The sequence below is a fragment of the Cyanistes caeruleus genome, chromosome 4, assembly GCF_971803275.1.
Source record: "Cyanistes caeruleus chromosome 4, bCyaCae1.hap1.1, whole genome shotgun sequence".
Taxonomy (NCBI): Eukaryota; Metazoa; Chordata; class Aves; order Passeriformes; family Paridae; genus Cyanistes; species Cyanistes caeruleus.
The window spans coordinates 82,590,241-82,606,308 of NC_141704.1; the positions used below are offsets into that span (position 1 = coordinate 82,590,241).

A 16,068-nucleotide genomic window follows, 5' to 3' on the forward strand; every position below is an offset into this window, starting at 1 on the left:
CGATTTAGTTTTAATCTTGGTAGGTTTACTAGTGCTTTGATGACACAGCAATTTCACTGTAGATAAGAAAGCAAGCTCAGCTCAACATTATAAGATTAATTTAGGATGATAATAAAATTAACCAATTTGGGTAAACCAGCATGAAAAATAAGAGGAAAAAAAAAAAAGAAAAAGAAAAAAATCCCAAACCCTGTCCTGTTACTCCTTATGGAAGCTTTCCTTTAATAAATCCATGCAGTTCATGTTTCTGTCAGGCGAGGTAATATGCCTGTAAATTTAATCTGACAGAAGAAGCAGCACAGCATCACCAGAAAATGACAAAATCAGATTGCAAGAGAGGGACAGCCAAATGCCTTTGCAGCTCTCAGAATCCACCGAGGGAAACAAATTCACACAACTGTAATAAACCCAGACTCAGACACTCACTGGAGGTTTGTGGTGCTAATACCTTTAGTTTCCACTTCAAAATCTCATTCAGAAGTGCTTAAATCTTGTATTGGCTGCCTGATGGAAGGTGCCTTTGCCTAAATCCAACCATTCTGAAAACCAGGGATAGACTGCATTTATTGTTTCCAAGGGCAACACTTCAAATGTTACCAAGTTTTGTTTTCTGGTTCAGTTACACAAATCTGAACTCCTTTTTCTACCCAGGACTCTCTTCTCATACCCACAAACCCGAAAGCAATACAAATAATGACCAAAATATAGGTTTAAAATAAAAATGGAATATTTTTTTTTTACTCTTCAGGAAGCTGCAAGTAATTGCATTTAAAACACAGAGGTAATTGTGGATCCTTATTGCAACATGCTGCATAACAAAAGGGGGGGGGGGAAAAGTCCATTTTCAATTTGAAAGGAAGCTTACCTTAAAACAAATCTTTTCTTCATATTTTCTAGCCAAATAAAGCCAGTAACAAATAAAAATGATCACCTAAGGTGTTGTGCCAAAATCATGCTATCAGAGATTAGGTGAGCTTACCTTAAAAGACAGTTAAAATAGCTTTTAAGGCTAACTTTTAACTACAGAAGGGGTATTTGTGAGAGCAGCTCTGCCCACCTGGAGGAGCAGAACTGAGCCATTAGCAGGACAAGAATCTCCCCACAGCAATATCCATAGCAAAGATACAAAAGCATTGGGGGAATATTTAAGATAGAAATGTCACTTTATTTGCTTGGTTTCTTTAAGGAAGGAACCTTCCTTATATTTATCTGCTCTCTGAAATTCAGTATTGTTGCAACACTCTTCATTCTCTTATATCTAAAGCTATGAAATGCTGCATCAGTCTTTAACAAACATCAACATTCTTCATTCAAAAAACAAACACGACAACAAAACCCACAATACTTCTACCCCTTTTGAAGGAAATAACACAAATTCTCTTCAGAAAGTAACACTGTAACAGCTAAAAGTATAAAGTTATTCAGAGTTTCTCCTTCTCCTTCCTCAGTCAGCTCAAACAAAAGCTGATGGGAATGCTCAGAACTCATAAAAAGGTATTTTGGCAGCACAGGCACAGCTCCCCAGCACTGTGAGTTTCTCTGTGATGGCTCCATTCCCTTCACAGGGCAAGAGCTGCTCTGCCAGGTGAGGCGGAAAAATAAGGTCCTGACTTCATGTAATTATCTAATGAAAGTTTCCATACTAGGAATTAATTAAATAGGGGCATCTTCTCTGTAGATGGTTGGAAAATGCCTCTTTTAGAGCAACAGGTGTTTGATTCTGCCAGATTAAATGGTGATTACCAGAGAGATGTGGTTGAAAAGGTATTATTTAGGGAAGATATAATTGCTACTGCACCTTATTAACCTATGGGAAATAACAGGACTGCCTGATGCTCTTCAATATTTTGGTGGCTTGTCTAGGCAATCAACCCAGTAAAGAACGAAAATGATGGCTCAAAACAGTTTCTGTCATTTTATCAGGACAGCAGTGAGGTAATGGCTATCAATAATATTTTATTGAACTTTAGCACAGACAGTTGTGGAAACAAAATCACAGGGGGAAAAAAAAAATCACATACTGGCTCCAAATGGTTGCATTCTCAGGATAAAATCAAGTGTTAAATTTTAACTGTAATTAAAGTAGCATGGGGGTGGAAGTAAAGGAATTTGCAAAGTTAAACCTTAAGAGAAATGTTACTGCACTTAGTGAATTCTGCTACATTCAATAAATAAAGAAGGAGGAAAAAGCCTGCAAGTTTTGACAGTATTTTTTCTTTGCTATAGCAGGGAAATCAAAAATAAATGTCTGGAATATTATCAGCATTAGAGAGAGACTGGAGGATGAAATCTAGAATTTTATTAAGAGATATGACAGAATCATACTCACAAATGCATAGCTATAGAAATCAGACAAATTTTGAGGATAAAGAAAACACCATCAGGAAAACTATTCCACACACAAAATATTCCACACATCTTCTTTAGGTTTATCATATTCTCATTTCTGCTTATCTAAAGACAAGACAGTGAAGTCATACAGTCTCTTAAAACTTTGAAAATCTAACACCGATAAAAATTTTTTTTCTGATTAAATGTACACAAGGAAGATTTTCTTTTTCTGAATAACACTAGAATTCAATGCAATTATATTGGTATAGAGTGTCCCTTTCTCCTCCTGAAGTCTTTTAAATTTGTTTTTGCAGCACAGGTTATGCCCTCTGAAAAGCGACTGAAGGTAAATCAAAAAGAATTCTTCACAATTAAAATATGTACATAGGAAGTGAGAAAGGAAAAATGCAGCTCTACTAATGATAGTAACTTTCCTCAAGCTAAGCCACTGGAAGAAACTGGGCCCATAAAAATGTAAAGCTCAGTACCTCACAAATAAATGCATAGAAAAAAGGTGAAGTAAAGAGTTATATTTTGCTGTCAATCAGTCAAAGGGAAAAAAAAACCAAACAAAAAAAAAGTCCTTTGGTAAAAACCCAGGGTCTTACATGCAGAAAAAATGCAACCCTCAACTGAAAATCACAGTAAATGATAGTTAATTATTCCATACAGTAACAGTTTGACTCCATATTCATGAAGGAACCTGCAGCAAGTAATGAATTACTAACAAAAAGACTGAAATTGTTCTAACCATTAGGGCTGGAGTTAAGAAGTGGTCTCAGAGCACAACTGAGAATTTCAACTTTCGAGCATGATGAAAGTATTCCTGTGCAAAGCTACTGCAAGCCTTAATAAATGTGGGCTGAAAAGACCACATATTTCAAATTATTGGAGCCTGGGAAGGGATGCAGCCAGACTCCAGGACAAAGCACTGGCTCCCAAAGGGGGAGAGGGGCTGAAAACCCCACATATTTCAGTTGTGCCTGGGAAGGGATGCAGCCAGACTCCAGCACAAAGCACAGATTCCTAAAAAGGGAGAGTTACCATGCTGCAGCACTGAAGGCACATGCCCAGGAATATGTGGAGCATGGGTAATCAAGCCTTGCTGGATCATTCTGGCTCCACCAGAGCAACCTGCTGCTCCCAGGAAAGCAGCATGCTGAAAAGCATCACCCAAATTTAAGTGGCATTTAAATCCAGGGTCCTGGATGAGTAAGAGGAACTCAGGAGTGCTGCCTCAGCACTCTCTCCTCAAGCAGGAGCAGCAGAGGTGCCACCAGTCAGAGTGAGAAGAGAAAATCGTGGCAGCCTTTGGGAAGGAATAAAAAGGAAAAGACAACTACCATGCAATAACAGCTCCAAAGGGGCTGGAGAAGAGGAGAACAGGGTGCTCAGCACTCGCTGGCTCGAGTGATTTCTGCTGTTTATCAGAAGAAGGTGCAGCTCCGAGGGAGGAGCGAGTGTGGGCAGGTAGGCAGGCAGCCAGGGGAGGCTGTGAGCTCAGCAGGGCTGTGAACACTTGTTTCTCACACAGTTCATTTCCCCCATCTGCCTGGTTCACACTGAGGCCACGCACACACCTGTGCCAGGCCAGATCCCAGGTGCCAGGACCGAACCCTGGGAGCTGGGGCAGGGCTTGCACATCCTCAGCAGCGCCCCCAAATAATCCACACCAAATCACTCCCTCAGTGACAATAATTTGCAGGAGGAAGCACGCCTGAATCTTTAAAAGTGTCACAGATTCTTGAATGTGAAGGTTTAATAACTGCTTGAACAACCCTCGAGAAAAGGTTTGGCCTAACCATCTCCACATCTGTTATTAATTTCAAAATGTCGTGCCGCATGGATTTTGCCTTAAATTGGCCCAAATATTACCTACACAAAATCCATTTCATGCCATATCAAAAGCAAGATGAGGTTTGGGGTTTTTTAACAAAACAGTATCCAGGTAGGTAGAAGACAAAAAAGTGACATTCTAATTATATACTTCATGAAATGATGACATTTTGAAAGCTAGAAAATGACTTTGTTTCATAAACAAAATTACAGCAAAATCGTTCAGATTCAATTTTACAGTTATCATGAACTACTGACTGTAAGAAAAAGAACCATAGTTTAAAGAATCAATGTTTTTAAGCTGTGACATTTTTGCTAAAACATCCTTAAGTTTTTAGATGCAGTGAGAATTCAATGTTTTTCTTCTTAACAGCGCCTTGTTTCATTGGAAAATTTTTAGTCTGCTATCAAGTGATCCCATAAAGCAGGGCAGAACTAATGGCTTTATTAAGTATATTTACTTCAGGCTAAATGGAAGGAGCAATTACATTCCACTTATGCAGGAAAACAGCTGGAACCAGCTGAAGGTACCTCAGAGTGTAACAGAAAATATAAAAAGGCCTGATCAGAAGCTTGACAGGTTTGCTGACTCAAAACAAAATGTTAGGGAACTGTCTGTCCAGCTGTGTGAGAAAGGGGCACAGGGACCTGGGAGGGAGGTGGTAAAAAGCAGCTACGAACAGAAACACACAGCCAAAACATCCGACAGATTTGATTTGAGAGATTTGAAGGGGGAAAAAAAAGAAATTAAAAAATAATGAGAGAAAGCAGGACACCTTTTGTTACAGTATTATTGTTGGAGGCAGGAAAAGCATCTGTAAAGGAAAAGTCAAGGAATGGGACTCTAAGAGTTTTACACTTCTAAGCCTTGGTGGTAAGTTTGGACTTTATAAGTGGAAGCAGGAGAATTGCCAAAGAATTGAAGATGATGGTAAAGAGAAGCCCCAGCACATGAGGAGGAATGTGCTTAAAGGTGCCTGGAAGCTGTGAATTGAGAAGGAACCTGCAGCAAGTAATGAATTACTAACAAAAAAAGACTGAAAAAAAATTAGCAAAAAGAAGCTAATGTGCTAATGTGCATCTGTTAACTATTTAAGCAACAGCTGACTTATCTTTCCTGCTTTTTCCTTATTTTTTTGCCTTTCTACTCTGGTCATGCCCAGAGCAGACAGTTTGCCCACCACAAGCCCATGTATCTCTCCTGCTGTTACAGGATCTGTAGGTCAGCCAGAGCTTTGCAGTGGAACTGCTTAGAGGCATTTTCCTACCACAAGTGTCACAAAAATCACTTACAGAATTCTACACTCTAAAGCTGTATTTCATCACAGCCCCCAATGAAATGAGGTGGCTTTAGACAAGGAGAAAGTGAGAGTGAGACAGATTATAACCAGAGTATGTTCATACGTCTCCTCCCCTAATAGATGCTCGCAGAACAAGCTGAAGATCCTCATTCTCAGTGATGCAATTTTTGGTGGCCTTCTGGGTTACAATAAAACCCACAGAGTCTCTCCTAAGCCCCAAAAACCAGCCATTCTTCCTGTCCTTTTTGACAACAGGGCCACTCCTAACTCCACTCAAGAGACTCACTATGCCTGCATTTAATTCTCTGAATTCCCAGCTTGCTGTCTCTCAAGTCTCTCCTATCCTCACATCTCAGGATGGGAGTTTTTTATCTAGGCTTGCCCAGGTGTTCTTGGAAGAGATGCTACTGCTCACTGAATCCATCTGGCCGGGAGAAGAAGGGAAGAAAACACAACAGCAGACCTCATCCCCTCTGCCCAGCTACTGTCCTTTTGAAAATGTTGTGTCAGGAATACTGCAAACAATTAAGACAGCATCCACTACCACCACCTCAGTTTTTTTCAGGACATATCCTTTTCTCTGGAAGTAAATATATGGAAGGTGGAGACTGCCTCCAGAATGGCTGCAGCAGGCTGAGGTGATGAAGTAAAAATAATTTGCTCTAAGCAAAATGAGCTTATCTGCATGCCTCATAAAGCTCCTGTATTTGCTGTAAACTGTCGGTACCAATAGATTAATAATAAATATGCGTGTCTGACGGGAAAACGTGGCAACTGAATCCTTGGTCTTGTCCATCTGTTGCATGCTGTTTGTATAACATATAACATATGCATATTATAGTAGGCTTGTTTAGGTTTCAGATATATATATAGAAATATATTTCTGTGTAAATATATCCACAGGAGGGTTGTGTCTCTCCATGGCCACCCTGCCACCCTCAGTGTGAAGTTCTTCAAGCTGAGATGGAACTCCTGATGTTTTAATTTATGCTCAGGGCTCCTCGTCCTGTGGCTGGGCGCCACTGAAGTTGTGTTTCATTATTATTTCAAATAATTCGAAATATGTGGTCCTTTCAGCCCACAGTTTATTGTGGTATTGTTGTATTTACAGGTCCTTTCAGCCAGTTTATTAAGGCTCGCAGTAGCTTTGTATGGGAATACTTCCCTCATGCTCGAAATCTGAAATTCTCAGTTGTGCTCTGAGACCACTTCCTAACTCCAGCCCTAATGGTTAAAACTAAACTAAAATTTTAGTCTTTTCAGTAATTTATTACTCGCTGCAGGTTCCTTCATGGGTTTAGGGTCAGACTGTTAGTTTCACGTGGTGCTGTTATTGAGACACTCTTTATGTGCACTAAAACGAAAGCTGGCTGTTTTCATCCCAATCGTAAGCAGCCCCAGAAGAACCTGAGGGCTCGGGCTCTTGGCAGGCCCGTGTTTGTCTGCAGGGTGGCTCCTGCTGAACTTTATGAGACTCTCTGGAGATTTTAGCCCACACAGGAACGGGACAGCGCTCTTGGGCAGGGCGGGATTTGGAATTCTGCTCTCACGCGTAGTGCGTACGGAATAACTAACTGCAGCGCTAATGGTTAAAGCAATTTTAGCTTTTCCGTGCGGCTGCGGACACGGCCAGCCGCCCTGCGCGCCGCCGTCCCCGGCCCGCCCCTCACGGCCGCCCGCCGCTCGGCGCTCGATTGCGGCGGCTGCTCGCGGGGCGGCGCGGCTCGGCGGTGGATTGGCGGGGGCTGCGCGGCGGGCGCAAGATGGCGGCGGCGCTGGGCCGGGGGCTGGACATCAGCCTGGCGGCGCTGCGGCAGCACGACCCCTACATCAGCGGCATCGTGGACGTGGCCAGCCAGGTGGCGCTCTACACCTTCGGCCACCGCGCCAGCCAGTGGGTACGCGCGCGCGCGCGCCCCCGCCACGCCCACCCCGCGCGCGCCCCCGCCACGCCCACTCCGCGCGCGCCCCCCCTCGCCACGCCCACTCCGCGCGCGCCCACCCCGCGCGCGCGCCCCGATTTTGGGGCGGGGCCTCAGCGCGCCACGCCCCGCCCAGCGGGCAGGTGTGAGGGTGTGGCGGTGACAGCGGCACCCGGTGTGTCCCGCACGGGCAGCCCGGGAACGCCGTGAGGAGCCCCCGGTGGCCGGGAATGGAGCTCGGGGAGTTCCCACAGCTGCGGTGGAGCCCGGGGTTAGAGCTGGAGCTGTGCGGGGAAAGGGTTTAACTGCAGGCGGTGGGAGGCTGGGGTTTAATCTGGGGCAGTGTAGGTTGGGGTTTGGTCTAGGCCTGTGGAGGCTGGGGTTTAGTCCAAGACCATGGAAGATTGGGGTTTTACCCAGGGCTGGGGTTTAACCCAGGGCTCCGGACCTCAGGTGCTCCTCTGCCCTTCCATCACCTGTAACAGAACCCAAACATGTGCAGAAGCCTGGTAGAGTTGCCAGTGCTAAAAGCACTGTTGTACAAATGTAGTTACCTCGGGGAAACTCTAGGTAACAGAACATTCAGGCTCTTGGCTGGCTGTAACAGTGAGACTCAGGGCCTGTGTTTGAAGAACCTGCCCAATCTGCCTTTTGTGTCATTTTCCCCCCATTTCTGTGCCAAACATCACCCCTGAGGGCAGGTGCCCATGGAGAACTCCTGTCTCTGCCTGTTGCCTGTGTGCTGTGCTCAGGTGTAGCCTGGAATGCTGCATGGTGACCTGTGCTAGCTCCAACCTCTCACCACCAGCCCAGGAAATTTGGTTTAGTTATTTTTTTCCTGGCTTGGGTAAGAGAGGTGCTGGTAAAACAGAGAAAAGGGGGCTCGCTGATGGCGAGCAAAACACTGCCCTGTTTTCAACTTGCTTCATGTTCCTTTTCCTCAGGAGAAGACGGATGTGGAGGGAACGCTGTTTGTTTACACAAGGTGAGGGCACTGCACTTTGACACCTACAGGTGAACTCTGTGGATGTGGAAAAGCTGGCTGGGATGGAGCATGGCTGAATGAAATAAAATGCTCCTCTTATGTTTGAGGGTGAAAAGAAACTGAAACTGCCAGAAGCAGATGTGGGAAAGAAAAAACTCTGAAGGAGACATGACCTTGTATTTTGATAAGACTTCCAAATGTGATTTAAATGTCAGTGTGGGTAAACTGTAGAAATCTTTTGTGTTGATTTAAATAGGATTTGCTGTTTAAAAGTGTGTGAACAAAAAAAGAGTGAAATAAATAATGATTGATATTGCTTAAAGGAAGGGAACAGCAGAGCTTTTGAAATATTGGGTTCCCTACTTGGGGAACTTTCATACTATTTGTGTCTGTTCATTTTTCATGCATATTTCATCCAACATTTTGGGTGCTTTTCATTCTTTCTTTTAGCAGCAGCAACTCTGGTTGTGGCTTTCAGAGCATCATTTTTTGCACCATTTGTGCTAGCACATGTATCTGTTCTGTTGTGAAGCCTGATCTGGGCTGAGGTTTCCATACCAGTGCCCCAGCATTTCTCTGTGACTGCTGTTAAAATCAGAAAGTTACACAGTCAGCAAGTCTTGCAGTTGCTGCTGAGGTGTAACACCAAAGCAGAATGCTACTTTTTCAGCTTTTATATCAAAGAGGGTTTGGTAGGAGAGCTGAGAAAGCAAGAAATGGTTTTGAGAAGTGTGTGAGGTGACAGAGAGGCCCAAGAAAGAGCCTGTGAGCTTTGTGGGAAGTGGGAACCCTGGTTTCAGTCTCTGCAGCTCTCCTGTACCAGCAGTGGCAATGGTCATCAGTAATTTTCCTAAGCTGTTCTGAGGTAAGTGGGGATCTGATGCTGTAAAATTACCACCAGGGGAGGAAAGCAGAGCCCTTGGTTGTGCTGGCACTGGGTGGATGTGGTGACTTGTGTGCTGCCAAGCAGAATCAGTATTTCCTGGTGTGTTGGTTTCAAAGCTCAAAAACCGACAACATGAAACCTGGTCCTTCTGGTATTTGTTATTTTCACTGCTGTTTTTGTTGCCTGAGGAAGTTTTCGTTTAGGGCACAGGCTGCTGCCTGGCTGCACTTTAGGCAGCAGCATGGAACAGGTTGTGAACTGTGAGTAACATCGTGCATTGCCCTCATCATCAGTTTCAACTTTAACTTTCTGTGACTTCAAAGAAATTGATGAAGTCCTATGGAAAAGACATTGCTAGCAGACAGTAGGAGACCACTGATGCTGCCTTTGTTTCTTCTCATTACCTTAAGTCACAATGTAAAATAGTGTTACCATTTTATTTGGGCTGACTTATTCACTGCCCAGCTTATCTTTGTGAATTTGAGGAACAGTCAAAAAGTCAGATTTCCAACTGGGTGAACACCAGTGGAAGTGGACTGTTTGTTTTAAGAATCCTTGCAAACAAGGATTCTTGTCAGGGATTTCCCTTTTGTTTATTTTTTGGTTGACTCTAATGCTGTAATACAGGTTCCTGTGTTTTGGTTTCACAGAGAAATCCACACACCAGCAATTAAGCAGAGGTGGCACTTTTCCCAAATGTTTAGCCTTCATCTTTTCCTTTCTTGCCAAACTTGGTTTGAAAGGAGTGTCTCCTGTCAGGATCATGACAGGTTTAGCACTTTTATCTAAATGACTTGAAGAGTAATCTCCATGAATGAGATAATGATTTAGTCATAGCATGGTTTAGGTTCATCATTTATCAGGAATCATTCAGGGATGGGGGAGGATTCACAGCTGCTCTGGGGCAGCCTGTTTCAGTTTCTCACATGGTCACTTTTATCCTTGCATTTTAGGTGTTATAGAAAATTCTCTCTGTGATGACTGTTAGTATCTGCAGTTGTTACAAGAGAACTTGGCCTGCTCTGACTTGTTTTAATTGCTGTTTTCTACTCCAGTGAGGAGCTGTAGGGGTAGATGGTGGCATTGGATCGTGTGATGCTGATGGTCTGTTTAGTTCTACATAATGTAGGGCTTTGCCATAATTAAAAGGATTACCAAAACTGCAAGAGCCAATTGTTACTTCCTTGGTAACAAAATTAGATTTTTGTAGAAATAAATAACTACTGAATTTGGAGCACTACACAACAAAGAAATCTTTGTGATTTCCTTTTTCCTCACCTTGATGGTACTTCTACTCGTTCCTTTTCAGATCGGCTTCTCCAAGGCATGGTTTCACAATTATGAACAGACTGAGCATGGAAAATCGAACAGAACCTATTACTAAAGACCTTGATTTCCAGCTCCAGGACCCTTTTCTGCTCTACAGAAATGCCAGATGTAAGTATGTGACACATTGGGTTAAATACTGGAGTCAGGTCCCCTTCGGCCTGTTCTTGGTTAAGGTTGTCCTAGTGTTTAGTGAAATTGGAGGAATGCATTTTGCTTTTCTGGTGTGCTGAAAGAGAAGAATTTCTCAGTGTTCCCTAAAATGCCACTCCACTAAAGAAAGTGTTAGGATGTGCTTAGGAGTACTCTCCTCATTTAAGTGACAAATTGTGGATGTTTGTGGTCGCCCCTATGTGATGGGCTGAGAGAGACAGTGTGTGAGTGTGTTTCCTGAATACACCCAGTCACTGCTGGGAAGTCTCAGTGTAATATTTGTAGTCTTTCTGCTTAAAAATAGACAAATGCAGCCAATCCAAACCCTGTGTTCTGCTCCAGCTCCAAAATACTGTTCTTAGAGCATGTTGCTTCTCAACTATTAGGCGTAACTCTTGACAACATAATGCTGAGTCTAATTTAAACCCCGCTGAAAGACAAAGTTATTACTTTGGGCTTTCTGTTGATACTGCATGATTATCTTTGCACAAGAATTAGCAAGTGTCAGGCGAGCTCAGAAATGAGTGGAAGACATGAGGAAGCTTATTTGTGCATGCAAATCTGCACACAGCCTGTTACCATGTGCAGGGAGCAGTTGTAAATCCAGTTTGTAGCTGTGCTTGGAAGCAGAGCTGTAGTACCTGATCTGGGCTTTGTCCTTTATGCATAAAAGCACATTACAGAAATGGTTTATGTGAACTGTGACGCTCAAGTGTTCCCTCTGGATGAAGTAAAGACAAAAGCAATCTGTGCCTTGCAAAGCAGCCCAGTTTGATAATCTGCTAGACCTTCTTATTTATTAAACTAATTTGGAGCTGAGAAATGCATCAGGAGGGAATCCCGTTGTTCACACACACTATGTGGTAGGAGCAATAGAAAGAACATTCTAAAAAGCCTAAATGAAACTGCTATTTTTGAGAGTATTTGCTAGGCTGACAGAGAATTGGAATTCAGGAAGAAATGGAAAAAGAGTTGCAGACATCTCCAGGCTAACACAGACTGGGCCAGACATTATGATTTTAGGTACTATGACACCTCTTTGTTCCATTTGATTTTGAAGGCTTTTTCTTACATAGCTGTAATCTTATTTAATCTCATTTTGGAACTTCATTGGGAGTTTATGTATCTATATGCCAATATCTACCTTTTGAAACCTGATCTGTCAATTTTCCATTTTTGTTGACACAAGTGGTATAATGAGTATTTAGAAGTTGTCCTAAATGTGTGGTGACAGAAAATAAATTTTTAATCTGATTACTGCACTTAAATTGTAATTTGTTTCTTTTTTTTTACTGAGAGAAAAAACAGGGGTTGGGAGATGTAAGCTCTTTTTTCACTAAGAGATGTGAAAATTTTAGTTTTGCAGGTCTCAAATACAGAGAGTAGCAGCCAGTGCTTCTGAGCAGGATGCCTGAGTCTGTGGATCTGATTTTTACCAGGGTTAGCTGTTTGATCTAACCATGGGTAAATCTATACCTCTTAACTGAATTGAGAATTTGGTTGTCTGAGAGCAGATTCATGTTTGTTCTACTAAAAAAATCCCAAACTTATAAATCCTGTCAGTATCAGGTGAGTTCTGATATAAGGATATGTTACCCCTAGCTGTTTATCTTCCTAAAATATTCCTACAAAGGCTTAATTATTATTTCTTCAGGAAAACTGAAGGTTTTGATACTTCAAAGGAAAAGCTGTTGTTTTCTCAGATTTTCATGATGACATCTGTTTCCAGAGCAAATTGGAAGACAGTTTTTACCAACTCATTTGACTTTCCCAGGTTTTCTTTAGGTCCCTACAAATAGTTCATGTGGTGATTTCTTCACTGGGTTGCAGACACCTCTTTCCCTTTCTTCCTTATTTTGTATTTCAAAGCCTTTGCAACATGAAATAAAGGGATCTCCTTGACAATAGGTGTGGGTTTTCACAAGGGTCTCATCCTAACACAATTCTGAATATCCTCTTGAATTTTCTCTATGAATATTTTCTTGCTCTTGTGATTTACTGTACAATTTGCCTTTGGAGCTTTTTTGCAAAACTAAGGCTTGAGGCTTATTCCTTGTTAAATGAAGTTCTCATACAAAACTGGGGCGTTTAGGCCCTTATGTTGTAATATTATTTTTATCTCCTGCTTTCACATACTAACAGGGAGTACTCAGTAATAGCTCTGTTTCCTTGGCAGAACAGTGGACAGTTTGGCAGTAATACCTAACACTATCTGGAAACAAATTATCTTTTTCTAAGGTGTTGTTTGACTTGGTGACTTCTTAGGCTGTTTTTCATACGTGTCTTCTTGTTAGAACGAACAATTTCCTCTGTGTTTCTAATTGCTGGCCCTGCCCATTGTTTTGTTACTTCTAATATTCAAAATTCATTTTGTTCAGCTGAGTATCTGTGGCTGGTTGTATCACACAGTCTAAAATAAAGGTGGTACTTGTGTACTGGACAATCCCAACATTTTGTCATGTAATGGCTGTCCTTTTGTACCCAATATATGATCACAACAGAAAAAAGTTTTCCAAAATTACACACAATAAATGTAAATTTTAGAAATGCTTTAAAAAATTTAAAAAATTAAAAAAAGGTATATTTCATCCTTTTACTTTATTTTTTTCCATATTTTTTTCATTGTTTCGTATGATCCTGGTCATCTTAAGTTGAAATACTGTCTAAACTCCATGTTGGAGACACAGTCTAATCCCAGGACTTTTCGGGCTGGATTTGGGATCCATGCCAGTTAATGTTTGCACTGATCCACTGTTTCACAGCAAAGTTTTGTTTGGGAAATCTGTTAGGGTAGAGCTGGGATTATTCATTTCAAAGCCAGGAGGGAAAATCAAATCACAGTTTTTAATGGCAGCAGAAATTTGTCCACAGAGGAACAGAAGGTTTATGGATCAAACAGGTAATTTCCAAAGTGACCTTTAAACTGCTATAGTTTGCACTGCAGTTTTAGATGCTTGCTTTCTGAGAGCAAGACAGTAGTTCTGGTTTTGTTTAGATGATCTAACAATTTTAAAGATTTTTTAAAATTCCATGAATTATGTATTTGACTAGTCTCAACTACATAATTATTACTTCTTTTCTTTAGTTTTTGGTGATAGTTGTTGGGAAAACAAATGTTCAGAGCCTGCTGCTTAAGCCTTGATGCTGATTGATATGAGATAGTTCACAAGAAACACATAGCAGTAAATTATTGATTAAATTACCTTAATTTTCTCCCTTTAGGAACTATGTAATAATTACAGCTATTCCCCACTCTCTACTGTACCAGGTGTTTATGTTTGTGTGCTGGGTCAGGGAATAATTTCTTAATTTCACTCATTTACCTTTTCATCACTGAATACTGCTTTTGATGCTTATAGGAAACAGGGAATTTGGGGAATATTAAATTGCTTATCTCAGAGCTGGGCTTCACCTTGAGCATTTCAGCTGCCAAGAACACATGATCCTACCTTAAAATAGTATGCTAATTGTGACAATGATCTGATACAGGTTAATTGGGTGCTTTTCTGCTATATTGAGTGGAGAAGGAAATTGTGTGACACCTCAAGCAGAATTCTCTCCCTGACAGTTTCTTCTATTTGGACACAGAAGTTACTTGTCACTTCTGTGCCACACTGTAGCAAGGGCTTTGTTCCTGTCAACTCCTAAGGGTGAAATGGAATAAAGCCTTCTAGTGAAAGGTGTCTGCTGAATTTGGGTTTTTGCAGAGGTTCAGCAAGTGGTACAAAAGCAGAGCAGACATGCCTGGTTTTGCCAAAGCTGTCCATGCACACGTGGTCTGTACATAACCTCATACTTGTTTCAGTTTTTCACTTTAACCTGCTGCCATGTGTCTATCAGAACCCTGAACATTTTGTATTATTTTCCCAGGTTCCTACCCTGCAGACACATCTGGTAAATGCGATAGGAGGGAGGGGGAAGTTAGCCAGCTGTCTAAAGAAATTCTGTGGGTTTTATCTGTGGTTTGTGGGGTTGTTTTTTCTCTTCCCCTGTAGTTCATCATTATGTATGAAAATTTTTCCAAATATATGCTTGGGGGCAAGTGATTGTAAAATTTTTAGGAAAAGGTAACTGTACATTTTCCTCAAACTATTATTTTTCATTCTTAGATTGTGCTACAGCAGCCAGGAGCCCTCTCAAATGGAACAGCTCATCTTTTGAGACTGATTGTGGCTCATTTTAGTTCACCCTTCTAAGGAAATACATCCTGATAAAAATACAAATGCATTATAAGTGTCCCACCTCTGCAGTGACCTTGCAAGTAGCATTTCTCTTGTAAGAAACATCTTAGCTTGCAGACTGAAATACTTTACTTCTGAAGGGAAAAGGTAGGAGGCAACAAGAAGAAAATCAGTGTGATATGTAAAAAAGGATATATAATTGAAAAACAATCTTCTTTTGACTACCATAGTGTCTTTTTCCCCTTGAAATGTGTTCATAGTCTACACTACATTATTGTGTAATACAATATTTTAAACCTCTTCTTTCTGCTGATTTTTTTTTTTTTTTTCATTTGAGAATGAAACCAGCATTTGGTGGTTAAATTTCCTCGTGTATATATTCAAACTTGGCCTTATTGACCAATAAACTACTGCTTGCTCAATTGGGACAGGCAAAATAGATATTCCAGCCTTTGTCTTTATGATGTAATAGTTTCTGTTCAATATTTTGGGTAAAAATACCAGTTTAGAAAGCAGAACTTTATTTATCAGCCTCCTTCCTGCTAACATACAGTATCAGGTCCAATATCAAAACCCCAAGAGGAAGAATGCAGAAAATAGGAATGTGTATTCAATTGATTATTCCCCATATGCTCATTCATCTTGCAGAATTTTGAAACAAGTACCTGTAAATGTGTTTAACTTAATCCAGTTTGTATTATTTTTTCTCTAAATGTCTCCAAATCAGTGGTCTGCTGATTCAGAAATATTACATGGCTTTCTGTTGCTGCATCATTAGGCAAAATGTGGTGGTTTTGTCACAACTGAATAACTTAAAACCAGTTTTTTTTAATCTTTAATTTGTTTGCAGAACTATTATTCTGGCCTGCTACAACCTGCATGTTTTGTTTAAGAAAATATTTATTTTGTTTAAAACTCTTTGAAAAGTGTTTGTCAATTTAAAACAAAAGTGCAAACTCAAACTGTAGAAATGCTGAATAATTTTGGTAGAAGGGCCTTGCCCTTTTTAGGGATGTATTCTTCTCAGCCTGGATTTTTGCTAAACAGTTTTTGGTAAAGCTATTTTTAAAAATAAGTCTGCCTGGACTAACTAGTGCCATTTGCTCAGAATATAAATGATTGTGGTTTACCTGAGGTTCTGTCCTTG

General features: G+C 41.2%; 2 protein-coding genes across 12 annotated transcripts in view; one reads left to right on the forward strand and one right to left on the reverse strand.

Moving 5' to 3' along the window:
* Positions 1-16,068, reverse strand: part of CACNA1C (calcium voltage-gated channel subunit alpha1 C) — a 461,478-nt gene that overhangs the window by 442,125 nt on the left and 3,285 nt on the right. The window lies entirely within an intron of this gene.
* DCP1B (decapping mRNA 1B) overlaps positions 1,946-16,068 on the forward strand; it is a 43,191-nt gene continuing 29,068 nt past the window's right edge. Inside the window, exons 1-3 of one of the 9 annotated variants that reach the window (XM_086886093.1) lie at positions 1,946-7,362; positions 8,335-8,375; positions 10,571-10,698. In XM_086886093.1, coding sequence (XP_086742219.1) covers positions 7,054-7,362; positions 8,335-8,375; positions 10,571-10,698 — 478 coding nt within the window. In that variant the 5' untranslated portion in view covers positions 1,946-7,053. Of the gene's footprint in view, positions 7,367-7,430; positions 8,238-8,334; positions 8,376-10,570; positions 10,699-16,068 lie in introns of those variants that run through there. The other 8 variants (XM_086886094.1, XM_086886095.1, XM_023925190.2 and 5 more) reach the window with 8 other exon arrangements.